General features: G+C 45.6%; 1 protein-coding gene across 1 annotated transcript; it reads right to left on the reverse strand.

Moving 5' to 3' along the window:
• Positions 1-531: 531 nt before the first annotated feature.
• On the reverse strand, positions 532-22,361 carry LOC128842042 (leukotriene C4 synthase-like). Its single transcript, XM_054037688.1, has 5 exons — positions 21,759-22,361; positions 5,010-5,109; positions 3,244-3,314; positions 2,323-2,404; positions 532-1,227 (listed from the first exon to the last, which is right to left on the reverse strand). Exons 1-5 carry the CDS (start codon positions 21,814-21,816, stop codon positions 1,080-1,082), a joined length of 459 nt encoding a protein of 152 aa, XP_053893663.1. The 5' UTR covers positions 21,817-22,361; the 3' UTR covers positions 532-1,079.
• Between the last annotated feature and the right edge of the window lie 956 nt (positions 22,362-23,317).

Raw genomic sequence — 23,317 nt, forward strand, 5'->3', positions numbered from 1 at the left:
CCTCCTGCATCCCAACCCCCCCTGCCGCAGGCTTAGCTCAGAGCCCCCTCCCACACTGCGAACCCCACAGCCCCAGCCCAGAGAAGGTGAGTGAGGGTGGGGGGCGACTGAGGGGATGGAGGGAGCGGGGCAGGGCTTTGGGGAAGGAGCGGGCTAGATCCTGGATTGCCCTTAAATTCAAAAAGTGATCTTGTGCATAAAAACGCTGGAGACCACTGCTCTAGGCTAAAGACTGTGACAGCTCTGGGTTTGGCCATGGAAATTAGGGCTCATCTTTTTCAGTTATTGGTGTGCTTTGAGTGCCCAATTTGATTGCTAGGCTCTGCTTTGTTGAAGTTCAGGGTGCTCCTAGCAATCTCATTTTAGGTGCCCAATGCCACAAGCCATTAGAAAACATGAGCCTAAAAGCGTTTAAAGTATTATATGAACAAATGTCCTAGAAACAGGTGGTCTAGATCTTGCCTCCCACGATGTTTACTAATACTCTATTTGAAGTACTGCTACCTGCTGTGTAGAAGAAACAGTTGAGAATTACAACATACTCTTTATTAGCTTAAGCAACATCCTACAGAAGCTGATTCTAGTGGCAAAATCCTTCGTTTCAGCTGAGTGCATGGGATGGGAAGGAAGAAAAGCATGTGCTAATAATATCTGTCTTTAGCTTCTCTAGCAAGCCTGTGCTTTTCTACATACATATGCACAACTTTTAGTGGGGGAAGAGAAGGCGTTTTAAAAGCCGAATGAGGGAAATTAATGTAGCGTTGCTCTATTCTCCACTTGCGATTAAAACTGTTTCCTGATACGTGGAACTTGCTGTGTATAACTTGGGGTGGGGAGAGGGAGAGAACCACTTTCTCCCTCTTCCCCATCATTCAAGGAAGAGAATTGATGCAGGGGACAAGTGGCTGAAGATAAGTTTGGGAGTATTTTAGATCTCTTCAACCACAGCAAGCTAGTGCTTTTTAGCTCTATTTTGAACTGCTTTAGTGTGGAGAAAGTGAAGGTTAAATTCTTATCAGCCTGGAGGAGTTGTAGGAGATGCTGAGCTAAACACGCAACTCAGCAGTCACAGGGGCTGTTTACCACCGGAAGAGCAGTTGCAGTTTGCTTGGAATTTCCATTCTCCCCACAAAAGAATTCAGAGACAGGAAGTGAACCAAAAGCCCAGCCACGGACAAACCAATCAAAATCCACAGAACTTTGGCACTGAAGTACATGGGCCCCAATCTGTGTGAGGAGAAAACAAAGTTAACTTGAGGATAGTCAACCCTGGGCTATTGCTACTGCAGCCTTAACACATTAATTAAAAGAGAACAATGACCTCCTCTGACGGGAATGATTTTTTTTTATATATATAAAACAAGCAGGGTCTATAACAGGCTTTGCAAACAGCCATCTTCTGCCCTCAAAAATCCAGGTTTTTTTGAAGCTACTGTATTTATTTTCAGTTCTGTGCAGCCGAGCAAGGCGTCTTCGCCACTGACAAATAGTAAGACCACCACTTTTGCATATGTGGTTGTGACACTGAAGATGCCGCATGCCAGAACAGCCAGCTTGACAAGGTGGGACACACAACCTCAGTAAGCCATTGAGAGGCTGGGCCAGGCCATTATTTAATAGAAAACTTTGTGTTGGCTTTAGCACGCTTAAAAACCTTCAGCCAGTACAGAATCCAATTACTTTGTTCTAACTTTCTTCTCAAACTAGTAACCTTCAGCAGCAGCGTGTTTAAAGCAATAAAGCCAGCTGGCTACAGTTATTGTTAAGCACCATGGAGTCAGCCTCTCGTGCAGATGGAGTTTTATGGACTGCGAGCATTCCTGAGGAAAGATGTACGCTTCATTTAGAGGAACTGCACTGCCCATTGTTACACTCCAGTGCAGAAGACTCCTGCACTTTGGTTTAGACCCACGTGATGAACTGGTAACACATTAGGGGGAGGGATAGCTCAGTGGTTTGAACATTGGCCTGCTCAATGCAGCATTGAGAGTTCAATCCTTGAGGGGGCCACTTAGGGATCTGGGGCAAAATCAGTACTTGGTCCTGCTAGTGAAGGCAGGGGGCTGGACTCAATGACCTTTCAAGGTCCCTTCCAGTTCTAGGAGATAGGATATATCTCCATTCATGGTGCTGTTGCCATAGGAGGCAGGGAGAAATTAATAGCAGCAGTGGGTTTCTAACAGCAAAGCGGGTAAGGATACAAGCTCAGATCCTCCTCACAGGTATTTTGGCACCTGACTCCCACTGATTTTAATGTGTATAAGGCAGGCTACTTGTTGGGCACTTTCACTCACACGATTTCAGGCCTGGCTACTTACTCACCTTCCATGAGCAGACAGCGTATATCCCTGGAAGTACTGGTACCGAGCGTACAAGTAGAGTAGCCCACAAACTGCAGCCACACCTAGATGTGAAGCCAAGAACCAAAATTGTTACCATGGGGCAGTGCCCCAACTGTTTCACTGACAGAGTCTGAAGGCAGGGATACAACGTCCGACAAGTAATTGGAAGAGAACAATTCAGCAAAATCAAAATTACAAATTGACAGTGACACACCTGACCACTGCATCCAGTGTTGCCTGGGAGGCAGGGGCCCATTGCCCTCCCCCTATTTACTGGCCACAAGGACAAGTGAAAGGGGGCAGGGCCTGTGGGAAGAGGTGGTGTGGGAGCAGGGCCTCAGGGGAAGGGGTGGCTCAGGGCCTGGGGCTTGGAGGGGGGGGCCAAGGAAGCTTCTGACACCCCTGCAGGGAGGGGTAATCATGGCTTTTTCCCCAGGCTACAAGCCATATTTCCACACCCCTCCCTCTTTAGGAGAAATAAATGAATAGTAGTTTAGTGCCTGAGACATTTAGGAACTACTGCACGTCGGGGCCAAATATAAGCAAAGTTAGCAGGTTGAGGAGTAGGAGGCAGACTGGACTAGTTCATCTCTAAAGGCTTGAAGCACTAACTAGCCACAATGCAATTATGTAAATGTCTCCCTTGGGAAAGGCACAAATACCTCCATATATTATCAACAGGTTGGCTTTTCAGTGTTAAAATGTAGCTGCCCAAACCAACTGAGGTTCATTTAAGTCTGGCCTATTTCTCCTCTTTCCCCATGTTGAAACAGCTCATCCTTGAGCTCCAGGAGGCTGCTTGCTTCCAGCAATTAGCTAGCAACAGTTTGATGTAAGTGCACCAATGTTATAAACCCAATCAAGTGTCTCAATTTTGGTGGGATTTTTTAAATTATTTTACCTTGTTGGAAGAAGATTCCAGCCACCCATAGGACAGACACAAAGATTGGAAAGTATTCGGAGCAGTTCGCCCTAAGGAGAACCAGAGAAGAGAAAGTTAAAACTTGCATCACTACAAAAAGCAAAATCCCATATAAACCTCCTCCCAGGGCAGTGTATTTAGCAATTCAGTTTCAAAGATGTATTTTGTCACAAGTGGGCAGGATGAGTTTGTGGCATTGTGGGCAATGGGCCCCCTTTCGGCATTGTAGGGCAAATATGCAGCACAGGCTAGGGAAACCAATATTTGCAGTGCTTACAATCTTCTGAACACTTTGCCAAAATTAGCATCTCCCACCAGTCCTGAGTGGAAGTGGCATAATCTCCTCTTCAGAGACGTACGCAGAGGTCATGTAATTTGCCCCAAACCACAGGCTTTCTGCATCAGAGCTGGAATTAAACATGTGTAAGGTATTCCCCCTTTAAGTTAGTAACAGGAAATTACACAATCACCTAAAGCATAAAGTTGTAGGTGTTTAAGAACTGCTCTGTGTCACGCTACTGTGCTGAGTCAAACTTTTGCTCAACCTTAAAAGTCCCCAGCATCCCCAAAGGAGCGTCCTGGCATTCGTCAATCAGCAATGGGGAAGAAAACCTCCAGCTCCATTTTTTTTTTAAATGTCAAAAGGCATTAAATCTTCTGCAAAGAAGTACATGGAGCCTCTTCCAAATGTGAAAAGTGTTACAATTCCATGGACAACTCATCTAAAATTTGGCCAAAATAGTCTCCTCTGGCCCTAGGGGATATGCCAAATTTGAGTCAGAAACAGGAGTGCTGCAACTTTTATAAAGCATGTGCCTGTAAACCCTTAGCTAGAGAGAGGCAGCCAGTTTTCCACTATGAAGTAATAAATCTGTGTTTTTAAAAACATCAAAGCATCTCATCCATCAGACTCAATTTCCACAGAAATGACCTTCCCCGTGATCACATCACCTCCCCCACAAAAGATGCAATAGAGATTCTCAGCCTTATATCTTCTGCCATGCACAGAATTAAACAAAGAGGTTTGTGGGCTGGAATTGGCTGTTGCATTTCACACGTGGTGGCATTTCCGTGTGTCTTAAACGAACTCAAGTGAGCATTTGGGACAGTCCAAACATTTACTGTTCGCTGGGTGAGGAAATACAGCATATTATCTATTCAAAATTTACTGTTGTATTGAAACTAGCCTTCCAATTGTCATCAAACATTGCAGCCCATTTCTTTTAATGCCTTGTTGAAATAAGAGGCAGAACGTAGCTAAAATGAGCAAATTCTTCCTCTCCCCTTTTGACTGGAGAAACAACGGAGTCCCATGTTCGTTAGCAGTGTGACGGACCTGAGCACGATCCAAGGCCTCGTGTCTTTCCTCAGGACTAGCACTGATTCAGCGGTCAGGGTGGGTGCACCCACACTGACCCCCTCAAAGTGCAGAGATTTTAAAAAAGGCAGGGCCTCAGGGTTCTTACAGATAAGCTGTCCCTTACCTTGCACCCCTTCACTCAACAGAGCAAACGGGAACACAGACTGGACAGAATTAACTTAATGAGCTGGCATGTAACAGCTCAAAATAAATGTTTCTGTTACACCTCAAAGGAAACCTGCATGACCCCTTCAAAAGACGAGCCTGGGAGCTTAAATTCATAACTTTGCTAGACATCAGCAAGGATCTGTGGAGGTTGGACATAGAGCCTGGCTCTAGCCTCGGTTGAGGTGTAAACACAGCGTGTTAAGGAAAAATCTCTTACTGAGCTCTGAAGACTCTCTCAAATTCTGGTGGGCCGGCTGTATCCGGGGGGGAGACTTTGTACTTCCGTCTGGCATAGATCACCTGCAGCGCAAAATAGGCTGGAAGAAGAAAGCAAAGAAGGTAACATTGACAGCTGTATAGTGCATGTTACACTCATTACACTACTCCATGCATTACCTGGTTTGGAACTAAGGGCGTTCTAAAAATAGCCACCATGCGTCTAGATTTTCATTACAAAGTCTATGAAAATCAGACACTGTTAATGGGTGGACTAAATAAATACTCCCCCACACACACTGGTCAATACAATGTATGTGCATTGTATTGAACAGATTGTATGGCACAGACAATTTAGACTGTTTCATAACAAGTTAAAGTTAGACACAGCTCCAGTTGCACACTGCCCTAGAACAATGCCAGACAGACAACCCCCCCGCCCAGCTCAAAAATCATGAGTCAGAAACCTAAAAATCATAACATTACAAGAGCTCTCATTATTTTGGGGCCAAAATATTAATCGTAGTTTTGGCCAGTCTTCTGGTTAACGCCCCTAACGATGCTCAGCTTGTGTGGGGTGATTACAGGCTGAAAATTCAACCTTAAATGCATATAAATGATCATAATAACTAATATCCTAGCTCTCATATAACCCTTTTAAACAACAACTCTCAACGCGCTTTATAGCGTGAAGTATTGTTGTAGCCCCATTTTACAGATGGGGAAACTGAGGCAGAGCCAGAGTCACTTGCCCAAGGTCACACACAGTCCAGTGACAGAGCCGGGAGTATAACTCAGGTCTATTGAGTTCCAGTCCAGTGCTCTTCCACTAGCCCACACGTCCTCTGGCCCCAGGTCCTCTGTGCTCCTGCTTCTCACCACTCGCTTCCCCGAAAACTGGCCCATCTCCAAGGGACAGGGCTGCCCTGGGAACTTACCTCCATTAAAACTGCTTCCGGTGAGGCTACAGTGCAACAGCTGAGCTTTGGGAAAGGAAGGGGTGGGGGCAGGGGCAGGAACACCCCCATACAGCTCCGCTTGTAAAGTGGTGCCTGACTGCTGAAAGAGGAACTGTAGGCGGCGCTGGCCAAATTCCAGAGCTGCCTGTGTTTTCTGGCAGCACCACATAGTGCCACCCCAGTGATAACATTGTGAGGGTTGGTGGCACGGGCAATGGCTCTCTGCCTCTCAAGCCCTAAGAAAAAGGAGATGTTTAGGGCGAAAGCAAAGAACAGGAGTCAAAGGGACCTGTTCAAAACCCACCTCCTCTTTTTGTTAAACACAATCAGTGAGGCAGTACCTGGAGCCTGTGGAACGGACAGCTGACGCATAAGAATGTGTCTGAAAGTGTCAGGATCCAGGCACAAGGACTAGGAACACTGATGCTGCCAGAGCGAGAGCCAAACACTATCACAGGGGTCGGCAACCTTTCAGAAGTGGTGTGCCGAGTCTTCGTTTAGTCACTTTAATTGAAGGTTTCGGGTGCCAGTCATACATTTCAATGTTTTTAGAAGGTCTCTCTCTATACGTCTATAATATATAACTAAACTATTGTTGTATGTAAAGTAAATAAGGTTTCAAAATGTTTAAGAAGTTTAATTTAAAATGCAGAGCCCCCCGCCCCAGACCAGTGGCCAGGACCCGGGCAGTGTGAGCACCACTGAAAATCAGCTCGCGTGCCGCCTTCGGCACGCGTGTCATAGGTTGCCTACCCCTGCTCTATCAGCTGTCAGTGTAAAGACCAGCAACACCCCTCCCTGGGCGGATGAGTTTTACAGCTTTCGCAATAGCAGCTTGAGGCTTTTTAAACTGAACTTTGTCAAATTCAACTCTGTGCCTTCTAAGAATGGGCGCTGGCTGCTCCTTTGACGCCTGTACCCGGTTGCTACACTCAGCAGCACTTTGCATACAGCTGGGCCACTTTCACCAGGGTCAGATTCAGTTGTTCTACAGAAATTCCGTGCCTAAAGAGGCACAGTCAGGTGCAAAACACGCAGCAGATGAAAAAAAAATTGTTGGGCTGGAAAAGCACAACCTTGTGGGCTTTCAAGTCACTAAATGCAATTGCCTGTAGTGCACACACATGGAAGAGAGGTTAAGAATCCCTCCCCCCCACACACACACTACTGGCCTTCTTGCCCCAAGCTTGTTTACACAATAGACACACTGAAACCTAATTGGGAACCTGGGTGATGTAATTCCCTGTTTTTATAGGACAATTCAAATAAGCATGGTCTCATCTCGCTCTCTCTCGCCAATGTCATATTCTGATGGGATCAATATGTCAATAACAATATCTATTATCGTAGAGGTAACCTGCAAAACATTCACTCTTGTGTAGCCATATTGGGTTTTTAGCACCTCTAGGCTACAGCCACTAGAGGGAGACATTTACTATTCCGCATTTACTGTATATGGCTTTGGAAAGCGACAGCGTGCTTCACAGTCCATACAAAGATACAGCCCCGATCCAGAGCCCTTACAACCTAACACAGACGAGTGACAACCAGGACAATGGTTCAGATAAAGGAAAATACTGAGAGATCGGTACAGATGGGCATAAGGAACAGAAATCAGTGTTAAGGAGGAGAAAGACATTACAGCCGAGCAGCACTTATGTCCCATATAGTAGAGGAGGCTGGTATAGACACACTTGGAGGAAAGAAGAATTATATTAGAGATTTAAATAATCTGATGTTGTAATGCAACTTCAATAAATATTACTTAATTACTATTTTAAACACACACTTTCCTTATCCAATTGTTGAGCTGTTCAGCACATTTCTTCCTATTAATCAGAATTCAGATGTAAATATAGTATTGGGGGGGACCTTATAAAAGAGCTAGAACACAGTGAATAAGAGCTACAGCATCACTTAGATTGTGAGATGATAAACTTCCCCGGTATACCATTCAGCTACAGAGTTCAGTAAACCCCCAAGAAAACAGCCAGAGAGCAGATAAGTCTGATATGAACCTCACAGTTCAGCACTATCTACAGGATATGTGGGGAGAGCTTCAGAAGCAAGATCTAATCAAATATTAATTCCTGTCAACTCCTCTGTGCGTCAGTAAAACACAGCCCCCGAATAAATGCGGGTTTTTTTCATCATTTTGTCGTCCCCAAGGCACCTCTCAAAAAAGTGCAGGCTGATTTAAAATCACTGCATAGACTAGCTAGACTTGAATCTGTTAGTCTTTAAGGTGCCACCGGATTCCTTATTGTTTTTGTGGATACAGACTAACATGGCTACCTCCTGATGCATAGACTAGTGATCACAGTGCTGGATTTTGGCATAACACTGAGAACATCAGGTGTCACCACATAGTCTTATTTCAGTCCTATAAACAGTCAATAATACATGGCATTCGTTTCATTTTTTTATGCTTAGTCAATAAACCAAGTTTAAACTTGTTACAAGTTTACTTGCACCTCGGAATAATTGAGCAGTAAGTTCCCATAGGAAACCTCACGTGCTCAACAAGTATTTGTATAATTAACCATCACCATCAGAGAGCCATCAGGGCTGCTTGAGAACCTGCCCCATGCTGTAGGGATCTGAAATATATGCACAGTGTAAGAATGAAGGGTTACACACTACAGGTGGATCTTAGAATGATACATTACAAAACCCACCCTGATCTTTGCAATACCCACATTCAAGCTTTTTCCTCAGAGGCAACTCCCAGAGGGAAGCCAGTTGAATCTGGTCAGACTTTACATTTTTGTCAGTAGAGCCTTCTCTGCATCTCTGGACAAACACAATATTACACTGATGCAAGGGGGCAAAAGGGGAAAGATTTTCCTGAAAGAAAAAGAAAACAGAAGCCCCGTGTGCTTTCAACACTTTGGTATAGGACATTTGTGTGCATGTACTGAACACTAAGCTTCCATCTTTGTTAAACTGAGATTAAGTGGATTAATAATTTACTATCAGCCAAGCAACCTGCGACGTTGCACTCTATATGATTTTATGAAAGTATGCTGATGAGTGTGAATATAATGTAACTAAAGTATGCATCATGCAAAAGGGCTCTTGTAATCTACTGAGTGTGGTCATCCTATTTGTATAAATGTATCACTCTTGTATCTGAAACTAGAAATATGAAATATAACTCTGAGGGCCTATTGTAATTATGCAAAGTGTGGGCCATTAATAGTGGTTTGGAACCTTGATGGCTCCCATTAACCAGGACAATTGACTGTAGACGGCTCTGTTTTACTTGCAGGTCTTCCTGTGTGCCGGCAAGTGGGTAATGAAGTCTTACAGTGACATCTGATCAAGTCACCTGAACTGGAATCCATCTTTAACCTGGTGCTTTTCCATTGAGAAGGAGGGGTGGGAACCCAGAGGGACAAAGGATTCCCACCTTATGCGAAAGATATACAAGTGGGTGGAACAGAACAAAGGGGGCTGCAGTCATGAGGAATCCTCTAGCTACCACCTGAGCTGGAATAAGGGCTGTACCAGGGGAAAGGATTGTGCCCAGACTAGGAAGGCGTCCAGTCTGTGAAATAAACTTGTTGAAACATCTCTGAAGGTGAGATTTTTACCTGTATTTCAGTTTTATTACAGCATTAGGCTTAGACTTGCAGGTTTTATTTTATTTTACTTGGTAATTCACTTTGTTCTGTCTGTTACTACTTAGAACCACTTAAATCCTACTTCTGTATTTAATAAAATCACTTTTTACTTATTAATTAACCCAGAGTATGTATTAATACCTGGGGGGGGCAAACAGCTGTGCATATCTCTCTATCAGTGTTATAGAAGGTGAACAATTTATGAGTATAAAGCTTATACAGGGTAAAACGGATTTATTTGGGGTTTGGACCCCATTGGAAGTTGGGCATCTGAGTGTTAAAGACAGGTACACTTCTTAAGTTGCTTTCAGTTAAGTCTGCATCTTTGGGGCACGCGGTTCAGACCCTGGGTCTATGTTGGAGCAGACTGGCATGTCTGGCTCATCAAGACAGGGTGCTGAAGTCTCAAGCTGGCAGGGAAAGCAGGGGCAGAAGTAATCTTGGCACATCAGTTGGCAGTTTCTGTGGGGTTTCTGTGATCCAACCCGTCACACAACCCTAATTCAGCCTCGTCGCATCGTCCTCAGAAATGCTGGGAGAAATCTATCTGTCCACAACAGTTTCATCACTGTTTCTCCTCCTTAAGTCCCCAAATAAATTACTTTTACTTTTAATTGTATAATTCATGCAAAGAACATGCCTTTGTTAGTTCCAGAAAGAGACCATCGAATTAAGTAACAAAACAGCACGATGAAGGCAAACATTTTCTGCTATTAAAAAAGGGAGCATGTTCGACAATAATCAGAGACCTAGCACAAAGCTACTGTACCTAGGCCTGGTCTACACGAGAAAATTAGAGCGGCATAACTACATTGCTCAAGGCTGTGAAAAATCCACCCCCCTGAGCGGTGTAGTTATGCTGACCTAAGTCCATGTGTAGACAGCGCTAGGTCAGTGGAAGAATTGAAGCACAGCAGCAGTAGCATTGTAAGTGTAGACAAACCCATAGACAAACTTCCTAGGCATAAAATTATGCTACTTTGCATGATCAAGGCTGTGACATAGTACAATATTTGTTAGCAAAGACCTGTAGGTATAAAACTAATGCTCAGTGACTCACTCTCTATATGCCATCTGTAAATGCAAGATGCCTACAGCTGAATACTTCTAAAACCCCCTGGAAAAATTCCTTGATCCAATAATACATGTGTGTCCTTACTTGAGACAAAGTTGTCAAAGTGGAAGCTAGGATGTAGGGGCATTCTAGGGGCAGTTGCTCTAAATATACCTAAAAAACCTAAATAATAAGCAATTTACTACGTCCAAACAGTAACAAAAGATTTATAAGCATGTGATCAAACTACTTACAAATGGGCTAAACCCAGGGGTACTTAGACCCATTTTGGTTGGCTTCAGAATGATCAGGCAGGTATTCGCAATGAACCCTTTAAGCATTTACTTTTTAATACCCTTAAACAAGGGATGTCACTGCCAATTACTGACTTCAGCACTCAAAAAAAGAATAAGTTAAGGCCTGTTCACCCTTATTTCCAGTCTTAATCCAGGTAATCTTTACAATCTCCTTTCTTCCCAAGGCCTTTCTTCCCTCCTTCTTGTTGTTCAACAGCGTGCCCATTGCACCTGGGTTCACACCGGCTTTAACACTGCCATGTCGGTCGGGGAAGGACTCATTTTAAAACAGATTCTCTTTGTTTGATTTAAACTATCTGCAGTCACCCCTTCTTTTTAAAAACCTCTTTTAGAGCCCTTCTTTTTAGAAACTTCCCCTTTTCTCATTAGTTATTCTTTAACCCAGACATCATCCCTACTTTATTCCTTTTGGTTTTATGTCATTATTTCCAAGGCCTTCCTTCTACTTGCTAGTCAGGGCCTTTCTTTACAACACAGACATATTTCCTTAACCAAACTTAAGCTAACTTTAATTTTTTTCATGTTAAACTTATCCTACACTTTCTATTCTCCTCTGGTCCTATTTCAAACATAAAACTTCCATGTTTCCTGCGACCAACACGCTACAACTGCACTGCATTCCACATTTGGAGACAGCTCTCTGAAATGCACCAAAATCCGACAAAAACATCCCAAGTTTGAAGTTTCTCAGGCTCATTATTGTAGACATTGGACATAAAACAAGTGTTACAAGTTTTCCAGTCAGGGGAAAAAAATGTTTTATGTATTTATTTTTATATTGCACGCACACTTCCAACATCAGCCCTGTGACGTTGTGCAGTCTATATGGTTTTATAAAAACATGATAATAAGTGAACATAATGTAACTGGGATATGCTTTATGCAAAAGGTCTCTTGTAAGGTATCATTACAAAGCTTATAATCTACTGAGTGTGATCATCTGATTTGTAGAAATGTACCACTCTTGTATCTAAAACTAGAAATATAAAATATAACTCTGAGGGCCTATTGTAATTATGTAAAGTGTGGGCCATTAATGATGGTTTGGAATCTTGATGACTCCCATTAACAAGGACCATTATCCGCAGATGGCTGTGTTTACCTGTGAGTCTTCCTGTATATGTGTGTGCTGGCAAGTGGGCAATGAAGTCTTGCAGTGACATGTGATCATGTCACCTGAACTGGAATCCATCTTTAACCTGGTGCTTTTCCAGTAAGGGGGGGGTGGAAACCCAGAGGGACAAAGGGTTCCCGCCTTATGCAAAAGATATATAAAGGGGTGGAACAGAACAAAGGGGAGAGAGGAGCCATCATGAAGAATCCCATAGCTACCACCTGAGCTGGAACAAGAGCTGTACCAGGGGAAAGAATTGTGCCCAAGCCTGGAAGATGTCCAGTCTGAGAAAAAACTTATTGAAGCATCTCTTAGGGTGAGATTATCTGTATTCAGTTTGATTAGGCATAGATTTGCGCATTTTATTTTATTTTGCTTGGTGACTTACTTTGTTCTGTCTGTTACTACTTGGAATCACTTAAATCCTACTGTCTGTATTTAATAAAAAGAACAGGAGTACTTGTGGATGCATCCGAAGAAGTGGGCTGTAGTCCACGAAAGCTTATGCTCTAATAAATTTGTTAGTCTCTAAGGTGCCACAAGTACTCCTGTTCTTTTTGCGGATACAGACTAACACGGCTGCTACTCTGAAACCTGTATTTAATAAAATCACTTTCTACTTAGTAATTAACTCAGAGTATGTATTAATACCTGGGGGAGCAAACAGCTGTGCATATCTCTCTATCAGTGTTATAGAGGGCGAACAATTTATGAGTTTACTCTGCATAAGCTTTATACAGGGTAAAACGGATTTATTTGGGTTTAGACCCCATTGGGAGTTGAGCATCTGAGTGCTAAAGACAAGCACACTTCTGTGAGCTGTTTTCAGGTAAACTTGCAGCTCTGGGACATGTGATTCAGACCCTGGGTCTGTGTTGGAGCAGACGGGAGTGTCTGGCCTGGCAAGACAGGGTGCCGGAGTCCTGAGCTGACAGGGAGAACAGGAATAGAAGTAGTCTTGGCACATCGGGTGGCAGCTCCCAAGGGGGTTTCTGTGATCCAACCCGTCACAAGCCCATTCTCCCCAAATTTAGCAACATCTGATTCTTCTCCCCAAAGGACATTCCTCCTACAATTTAGAAACAGCAGCAAATTACTCTTTGTACTGAAACTGTTTTCGAGACCTTAACTACACAGAGATGACCAACACCTTTAGAATGACATAAATCAGGTGAGACAGTACAAAACCTGAGTCTTCGGCCTGGTCTACACTGGGGAACTGTGTGGGGGGGAATCAATCTAATCTATGAGAATAGCGTAGCTGAAGTCAATATATCTTAGATCGACTTAGAATCACTTACTCGCGTCCTCGTGGCGCGGGATCGATGGCTGCGGCTCCCCTGTCAACTTTGCTTCCGCCTCTCTCCAAGCTGGAGTTCAGCAGTCAACGGGAGAGTGATCGGGGATCGATTTATCATGTCTACACTACACGCAATAAATCAATCCCCGATAGATCGATCGCTACCCGCCGATCCAGTGGGTAGTGTAGACGTACCCTTCAATTGCAAATTCAGATGAACTGAATGTTTTGAGGGAGGTAGAATTCCTCTACTCAACTGCAGAGTATACTCAGAGTAATAGAGCAATTAGACCTGAAAAAGCTAGCTCATCTCACTTCCAATGGAGGATTACCTTGTTACACTATACTTTCAAATTCCTTGTTCAGTCTAATTTTAAGTGTTGGAGAGCAATGGTGCTTCCACCATCTAATAATTCTTATGGTCAGGAAACATTTATTTAATCCCAGATCAAGCCTATGTTAAAATGGAATGAAAGCTGAATTCTGGGTAAAATACAGTACAGGGATATTTCAATTGTTCCCCCAATCAAGCCTTAAATACCCAAGAAATTTGGAGTTAAGCTTAAACTTAAAAGAAATCCTGACATGCTGAAATATGGAAACAAACAAGCACCCAGAATGACCTTCACTCTCTCTCTCCTATAGTCACAATATGGCTAAAATCATTACAGTGTTTGGGGCCCAAATTAGATTAAAATGATTTCTGAGGACATGTTACATTAAGGCAGGCCATTCATCTGGTTTTAAACTGAACGATCCTGTTTTCTAAGGTTTGCCACCCACCCGGCACTGAGGCAAAACCAGTCATGGTTTTGTCTGGTAGCTGACAGGGGACACCATGTTGAAGAGTGCACTACCCTGCCCCTGTGACTGCGCAGATGAGGTCACCTGGGCGGGGCAGCGTGCGCTTCAAAATGGCTTGCCAGGTAACCTTGCATGTGCACATGCCAGCATGGGCAGGATCATGCAGACCCATGTCATTCCTAGAAGTATCAAATTGTCCGGTGTTGTGGGGATCTGTGAATGGCCAACCTACATTAATTCCACCTCCCCATGGGAAATTAGTATTTGTCATAATTTTTCATAACAAGTTTGTCATATCAGAAGCTGATGCATAAAATCTCTTTCAGAGGAACTCATGAACAAGTGCCCTCTTTCAAAACAGCCACCATTTCCCATTGTTTTCAATGGGATTGAGACGACACAATGCCCCTCTGGGAAGATGGTGTCTATCCCTTTCTCAAAATGGCTAATTGAGGGCACTCTGTAGCCTCACTCCCAGTGGGAACAATGGTAAATGTGGAAGCCATTTTGAAAGAGGGCAGTTCTTTGTGCAAGTCTCTGTATAGAGAACATTCTTCAGCCTCTACTTGAAGAAACTTTCACTTAATGAATATGAAAAATGACTATTAATTCCAAAAAGTGTAGCCTATGGCCATAATTTCGGTTAGCTTTAACTGAAAGAAAAGTTTGAAGAGTCTGTATCATTCCATTATTAGGACTGTTAGGGACAAAAAATGGTCTGACAAGGTGCCAGATTCCTTAAAGGACACATTTTAAAATGAATTATAACTCCTAAACTAATTAACAGATTTCCTTGTAAATTCTCAGCAAATTAATTCTAAACTCTAAGATGAGAACTGTAATTGTAGTGAGATTGCTATGTATGAAAAATATAGTGTAAAGAGATTGAATCCTTACTTCAAGTAAAAAAAACAACCGCCCTCCACCCCCAAAACCCATTCAACTCAACCTTCTCTATACAGCTGCAACAGTCTCCTCCGTGATGTTCAACCCGAGGATCTCTTCTCTTAACTCTAATTCCAGTACTCCTTGGACTCCTTGGACTGGACTAAATAAATTTTCTACCTCTGGTATATACTGTTCAAATACTGGTTGTATGTAGTGTTGTTGTAAAGGTGTTGGTCCCAAAATATTAGAGAGACAAGGTGCGTAAGGTAATAATATCTGTTATTGGACCAACTTCTTTGGGTGAGAGAGACAAGCTTTCAAGCCACACAGAGCTCTTTTTCAGGTCTGGGAAAGATACTCCCAATGTCACAGCTAAATGCAAGGTGGAACAGATTGTTTAGCACAGGGGTCTCCAACGCGGTGCCCAAGGACGCCATGGCGCCTGCCAGGGCGTCTAAGTGCGCCCATGTACCGGTCGGCGGACGAGCATCCACCGAAATGCCACCATTTAGGTGGCGATGCCTCTGGATGACGCCGCTTGTTGGCAGCATTTCGGCAGATGCTCGTCCGCCGCCACGGTCCTCTATGGCTCGCTGTCTGGTGCCCACCAGACGAAAAAGGTTGGGGACCACTGGTTTAGCATATATCTGTTCCACTGTGTATTAAGCTGTGACACTGAGAGTACCTTTCCCAGAGCTGAAGAGCTCTGTGTGGATCAAAAGCTTCTCTCACCAATAGAAGTTGGTCCAATAAAAGATACTTCCTCACCCACCTAGTCTCTTAAATAAGGGTTGACAGTTGTAGTCTGTCATACTTCTCCTCCCTCCTCTGTAGTCATTACTGCTTAATCAAGTGGTACTTCTTAAAAATCTCTTACCTCAAAAATTCACTCTCTCCACCCCTTGATCAGTTTTCTTGCTTTTTTCTGAATTCTTCCAGTTTATCAATATCTAAAATTTAATGCAGGAATCTAGGCATGGGCTCAGAGTCCTAGAGCAGTGGTTCTCAACCAGGGTACGTGTACCCCTGGGGTTACGCAGAGGTCTTCCAGGGGGTACCTCAACTCATCTAGATATTTCTCTAGTTTTACAACAGGCTACATAACAAGCACTAGCAAAGTCGTCAGTACAAATTAAAATTTCATACAGACAAAATGAGAAAGTCAGCAATTTTTCAGTACTAGGTTGCTGCAACACTTTTGTATTTCTAAGGCCTGGTCTACACTACGAGTTTAGGTCGAATTTAGCAGCGTTAAATCGAATTAAGCCTGGACACCTCCACACGACGTAGCTCTTTTTTTTTGACTTAAAGGGCCCTTTAAACTGGTTTCTTTACTCCTCCTCCGAAACTAGCAGTAAACGAAATGGCAAAATATTAGAAAAAGTCTCAAAGGCCATGAAGGACAGAGGCCATAACAGGGACGCACAGCAGTGCCGTGTGAAAATTAAGGAACTAAGGCAAGTCTACCACAAAGCCAGAGAGGCAAACAGAAGGTCCGGGGCAGAGCCGCAGACATGCCGCTTCTACGCGGAGCTGCATGCCATGCTAAGGGGTGCAGCCACCACTACCCCAACCCTGTGCTTTGACTCCATCAATGGAGAATCACGCAACAGGGAAGCGGGTTCAGGGTACGAGGAAGATGATGATGAAGACAATGAAGATAGCTCACAGCAAGGAAGCGGAGAAACTGGTTTCCCCAACAGCCAGGGTATGTTTATCACCCTGGACCTGGAACCAGTAACCCCCAAACTCACCCAAGGCGTGCTCCCAGACCCTGAGGGCACACAAGGGACCTCTGGTGAGTGTACCTTTGTAAATATTACACATGGTTTAAAAGCAAGCATGTTTAATGATTAATGATTAATTTGCCCTGGCAATCGCGGCCAGTACAGCTACTGGAAAAGTCTATTAACGTGTATGGGGATGGAGCAGAAATCCTCCAGGGACATCTCCAGAAAGCTCTCCTTCATGTACTCCCAAAGCCTTTGCAAAAGGTTTCTGGGGAGGGCTGCCTTATCCCGTCCGCCATGGTAGGACACTTTACCACGCCAGGCTAGTAGCATGTAGTCTGGAATCATTGCATAACAAAGCATGGCAGTGTATGGTCCCTGTGTTTGCTGGCATGCAGACAACATCCATTCCTTATCTCTCTTTGTTATCCTCAGGAGAGTGATATCATTCACAGTCACCTGGTTGAAATGGGGTGATTTTATTAAGGGGACATTCAGAGGTGCCCATTGCTGCTCGGCTGAACAGAAATGTTCCCCGCTGTTAGCCATGCGGTGAGGGGGAGGGTGAAGTGCTCATCCCAGAGAATTGGGTGCGTGTGGTGTGTGTGTGGGGGTAGTTGGGTTTGTGCTGCATGTTAACCTGGAAACCGCAGCCCCTCCTTTTACATTGCAAACCCATTTTAAATGGCCAACCCAATGGGTGCTTGGTATGGGAAATAAGGGCGCTGCTGTTTGAAACCATTCCCACATGTTATGAAGGTTAAAAAAGTCAAAAGACTGTGGCTTACCCTGGCTGCCTGCAAGCCGAATTCTGTTGCCTGGCACTGCATGAGTGATCTCTCACACCAAACCGGCAGGCCCTCAATATAAGAGGAAAAATGTGACCTTGTAACGAAAGCACATGTGCTGTGTAATGTGAACAGCAAAATTTAACGTGAAAGAGTGTACCCATTGTTCTCTAAAATGTGTCTTTTTTAACCACCTCGCCCTTCTCCTCCACCAGCTGCAAATGTTTCTCCTTCGCAGAGGCTAGTGAAGATTAGAAGGAGAAAAAGGCGCACTCGGGATGATACGTTCTCGGAGCTCCGGATGTCCTCCCACGCTGACAGAGCACAGCAGAATGCGTGGAGGCAGTCAATGTCAGAGTGCAAAAAAGCACAATATGAACGAGAGGAGAGGTGGCGGGCTGAATTGCGAGCTGAAGAGGATAGGTGGTGTCAGCTTGCTGACAGAAGGCAAGAGTCGATGCTCCAGCTGCTGGAGCATCAAACTGATATGCTCCAGCGTATGGTTGAGCTGCAGGAAAGGCAGCAGTAGCAGAGACCGCCGCTACAGCCCCTGTGTAACCAACAGCCCTCCTCCCCAAGTTCCATAGCCTCCTCACCCAGACACCCAAGAACACGGGTGGGGGGGCCCCTCCGGCCACCCAGCCACTCCATCCCAGATGATTGCCCAAGCATCAGAAGGCTGGCCTTCAATAAGAGTTAAAGTTTTAAAGTTTTAAACTGCAGTGTGTCCTTGTCCTTCCCTCCTCCCCTATCCCACCTGGCGCTTCCCTCCTCCCCCACCCCTCCTGGGCTACCTTGGCAATTATCCCCCTAGTTGTGTGATGAATTAATAAAGAATGCATGAATGTGAAGTAACAATGACTTTATTGCCTCTGCAAGCAGTGCTCGAAGTGGGCAGGGAAGGGTGGTTAGCTTCAGGGAAGTAGAGTGAACCGGGGGGTGGGGGGGGAGGGTTCATCAAGGAGAAACAAACAGAAGTTTCACACCGTAGCCTGGCCAGTCACAAAACTGGTTTTCAAAGCTTCTCTGATGCACACCATGCCCTGCTGTACTCTTCTAACTGCCCTGGTGTCTGGCTGCGCGTAATCAGCGGCCAGGCAATTTGCCTCAACCTCCCACCCCGCCATAAATGTCTCCCCCTTACTCTCACAGATACTGTGAAGCGCACAGCAAGCAGCAATAACAATTGGAATATTGGTTTCGCTGAGGTCTATCCGAGTCAGTAAACTGCGCCAGCGCGCTTTTAAACGTCCAAATGCACATTCTACCACCATTCTGCACTTGCTCAGCCTATAGTTGAACAGGTCCTGACTACTGTCCAGGCTGCCTGTGTATGGCTTCATGAGCCATGGCATTAAGGGGTAGGCTGGGTCCCCAAGGTAACTATAGGCATTTCAACATCCCCAACGGTTATTTTCTGGTCTGGGAAGAAAGTCCCTTCCTCCAGCTTTTGAAACAGACCAGAGTTCCTGAAGACACGAGCATCATGTACCTTTCCCGGCCATCCCACATTGATGTTAGTGAAACATCCCTTGTGATCCACCAGGGCTTGCAGCAGCATTGAAAAGTACCCCTTGAGGTTTATGTACTCGGTGGCTTGGTGCTCTGGTGACAAGATAGGGATATGGGTTCCGTCTATCACCCCACCACAGTTTGGGAATCCCAATGCAGCAAAGCCATCCACTATGACCTGCACGTTCCCCAGAGTCACTACCCTTGATATCAGCAGGTCTTTGATTGCGTTGGCTACTTGGATCACAGCAGCCCCCACAGTAGATTTGCCCACTCCAAATTGATTCCCCACTGACCGGCAGCTGTCTGGCGTTGCAAGCTTCCACAGGGCTATCGCCACTCGCTTCTCAGCTGTGAGGGCTGCTCTCATCCTGGTATTCTGGCACTTCAGGGCAGGGGAAAGCAAGTCACAAAGTTCCATGAAAGTGTCCTTATGCATGCGAAAGTTTCGCAGCCACTGGGAATCGTCCCACACCTGCAACACGATGTGGTCCCACCAGTATGTGCTTGTTTCCCGGGCCCAGAATCAGTGTTCCACGGCATGAACCTGCCCCAGTAACACCATGATTTGCACATTGCTGGGGCCCGTACTTAGTGAGAGGTCTATGTCCATGTCAATTTCTTCATCACTCTCGTCGCCGCGCTGCAATCGCCTCCTCGCCTGGTTTTGCTTTGGCATGTTTTGGCTCTGCATATACTCCAGGACAATGCGCATGGTGTTCATAGTGCTCATAATTGCCGCCGTGATCTGAGTGGGCTCCATGATCCCAGTGCTATGGCGTCTGGGCTGAAAAAAGGCGCGAAACTATTGTCTGACGGAGGGAGAGAGGGGCGAGTGACGACATGGCTTGCAGGGAATTAAAATCAACAAAGGTGGCTGTGCATCAGGGAGACACACAAACAACTGTCTCACAGAATGGCCCCCCCAAAGATTGAACTCAAAACCCTGGGTTTAGCAGGCCGGTGATTTCATGGAGGGAGGGGGAAGCAAATGAATACAGAACAAATCTGGTCCATCTATCTTTTACATCTTAGGCTGGCAGCAGACGGTGCAGAATGACTGATGCCATCGGCATCTTCTGGGTGCTTGGCAGAAGATGCTGCATTACAACTGCTAGCCATCATCGTCAAGACGGTTCAATAGGACTGCCGGCAGGACTGAGTCTCCAGGAGACAAAAAATGTCTGCCCAGGTGCCTCTGACCGAACTCACTGCGGAGTACGATGATGATGGATACCAGTCGTAATGCACCATCCACTGCCAAAAGGCAAGGAGCTGCTGCTGTATAGCAATGGAGCCCCACGTCTGCCAGCACCCAGATCGCCGATGACGGCTACCAGTCATACTGCACCGTCTACTGCCAAAAGGCAATTAGCTGCTTCGGCGTAGCAATGCAGTACCACGCCTGCCGGCACCCAGATGACATATTGTGATAGTGAGTTGAGCGGGCTCTATGCTTGCTGTGGTACATCATCTGCACAGGTAACCCAGGTAAAAAGGCGCAAATCGATTGTCTGCCATTGCTCTGACAGAGGGGGAGGGGCCTGACGACATGTACCCAGAACCCCCCGCAACACTGTTTTTGCATCATCAGGCATTGGGATCTCAACCCAGAATTCCAATGGGCGGCGGAGACTGCAGGAACTGTGGGATAGCTACCCACAGTGCAACGCTCTGGAAGTCGACGCTAGCCTCGGTACTGTGGATGCGGTCCGCTGACTTAATGCACGTAGAGCTTTTTATGTGGGGACACACACAATCGACTGTATAAAAACGATTTCTATAAAACCGGCTTCTATAAATTCGACCTAATTTCGTAGTGTAGACATACCCCAAGTCTGATTTTGTAAGCAAGTAATTTTTAAGTCAGATGTAACTTGTGGGGGTACTCAAGACAAATCAGACTCCTGAAAGGGGCACAGTAGTCTGGAAAGGTTCAGAACCACTGTCCTAGAGAGTGAGACTAATTAATGCCTCTTGCTCTGATGCTTGTGATGATACAGCCTAGAAAGTCAGATTGGCTTTTTTGTTACACTGCATTATTGGCTCTTCTTATTTATCATCCACTATTAATCCATTTAATAGATTTAGATAAGCTGTATAGAAACAGAATACCTACTACAGAGAACGCAGGGTATAACATGTTGGCATTGCCGGTGAAGCACTAGGAATAGGTCTATATGTTAAACGACAATGTACATCTCTGCCACAGAGATTTTCCACCTCTGAATGTGCATGCGTACCTTAAAATACCATAAAAGTTTCCTCAAAGCACTGAGTGGTATCCCACTGACTTTAATTTGGATACTTTGCCACCGCTCTTTTATTTGTGCAAAATTACGGCAACTTACAAAATAAATCAACCGTGCAGAATATTTCATCGATAACGCCGGTGAGTCAATTGTTAGTTTCCAGATAACACTTCATTTTCATTTCTGTAGCACATGACGGGGTTTGAGGGCTGCAAGTCATTTGAGTTCTTTGCAACTCAAATGCCAGCGGTGGCGATAACCATTTTCATCCCGAGCACCCCCCAAACTATTTGCATCATTTACGGCCCAGGACAAAAGCAGTCTTTCATCCCGCACAGCGGTAACCCCATCCACACCCCCAGCGCTGCACTGACTAGACTAATGGGAACGCGGCCGGGCACCCTACCTTGCTCCAAGACTCCCAGAACGGTCACAGCGGCGAGCAGCGCGATCTGATCCAGCATCTTGGTTCGGACGGGCGCTGGGGCGAAAGAACCGGTCCCGGCTCCTGCAGGGGAGTGACTGCGGAGTGCGGTCTGCTCCCCCTGCCCCGTGTGTACACCACTACCGACAGCTATTGCTCCGCGCTAGCATGCGCTTCCTCCCCGCAGCGCTATTAACCCCTGGCGCGCTGCAGCGCTGTTGCTGGACAGCCGCAGGGAAGCGGTAGGGACAGCAGGTAGGTGGGGGGGGGCTCGCTCGGCGCTGTGGCACGGGAAAGCCGTGGCCAGCCCCTAGGGACCAAGGGCAGAAAAGCAAAGTCTTGCTCTTGAGTGGGCTGCGGTGCGCAGAGCCCTTCACGTGCGGATAATACGGGCTTGAGAGCCCCCGGGTTCCCTGCTATACGTGGCGGGCGCGCCCCGGCCCGGGGATAGCGCTTGGCTGCTCCCCGGCCAACAGTGCGCGCGGGGGGGTCCGGGCTGCGCTGCGCTGCGCTGCCCCGCGCTCTGCAATCGCCAACGGGGGTGGAAGGACTGAGAGAGGCGAGCAGGGGGTGGGGAAGAGGCAGGAGAAAGGGGCGGGAGAGGAGCCCGGGGACAAGGGGGAAACTAGCGCATGCCTGCCTCGAATACTAAGGGGGAGCGGGAGGGATTGTTTTTCCTTTTCTTGCCTAGCCCAAGGAGACTCCAAAACCCGCACCAGCCCAGGGAGGTTTTTTTGTTGGTTGTTTTTTTTTAAGCTGCAAACTAAAAGCTGGAATCCCTCCCTCTGCCTTTCCTTTGGGGCTGTTATCCTTGGCCAGCTTGAAATACTTAAATCAGGGGTTCTCAAACTTTTGTTCTGGTGCCCCTTTCACACAGCAAGCCTCTGAGTGCGACCCCTCCTTATAAATTAAAATAACTTTTTAATATATTTAACACCATTATAAGCAGGGTTTGGGCTGGAGCCTGACAGCTCAGGACCCCCCCTGTAAAAAAGCAACAGAGTCCTGTGGCACCTTTAAGACTAACAGATGTATTGGACCCCCATGTAATAACTTCATGACCCCGTGAGGGATCCCAGCCCCCAGTTTGAGAACCCCTGACTTAAACACTGTACCTGGATTGAAGCCAGGTTCTAGCCTGATCTTGGGTTAGGGATTTTAGGAAGGTTGCAGAGCTGTTTTCTTCTCCATTACATGTTCCAGCTTTCAGCAGCTTTTTACATCCCACGCAATCCGGTTTTTTCCCTGACCAAATTCTCAGTCCAGGAAGGAACTGTTAGCATAGGCAATGGGTCACTGTGGGAAAAGATAAACTATGTTTTTTTTTAAATATTTAATCAACATTAAAGCAGGCAACATTCACTTCTGCTCTTAACTTACAACAATAACATTTTCTTGAAGTAGGCAAAAGTGCAAGAACGCACCTTTGAAACCATTACCCATAGTTCTTACTGGTTCTAATTTGGAATCCCCCTTAGTTGCTAATGTGGAGCAACTGTTTCCTTGTTTAAGGGAACAGAACAATAAATTAAGGAGTAGAT

Source organism: Malaclemys terrapin, chromosome 8, assembly GCF_027887155.1.
Source record: "Malaclemys terrapin pileata isolate rMalTer1 chromosome 8, rMalTer1.hap1, whole genome shotgun sequence".
NCBI lineage: Eukaryota > Metazoa > Chordata > Testudines > Emydidae > Malaclemys > Malaclemys terrapin.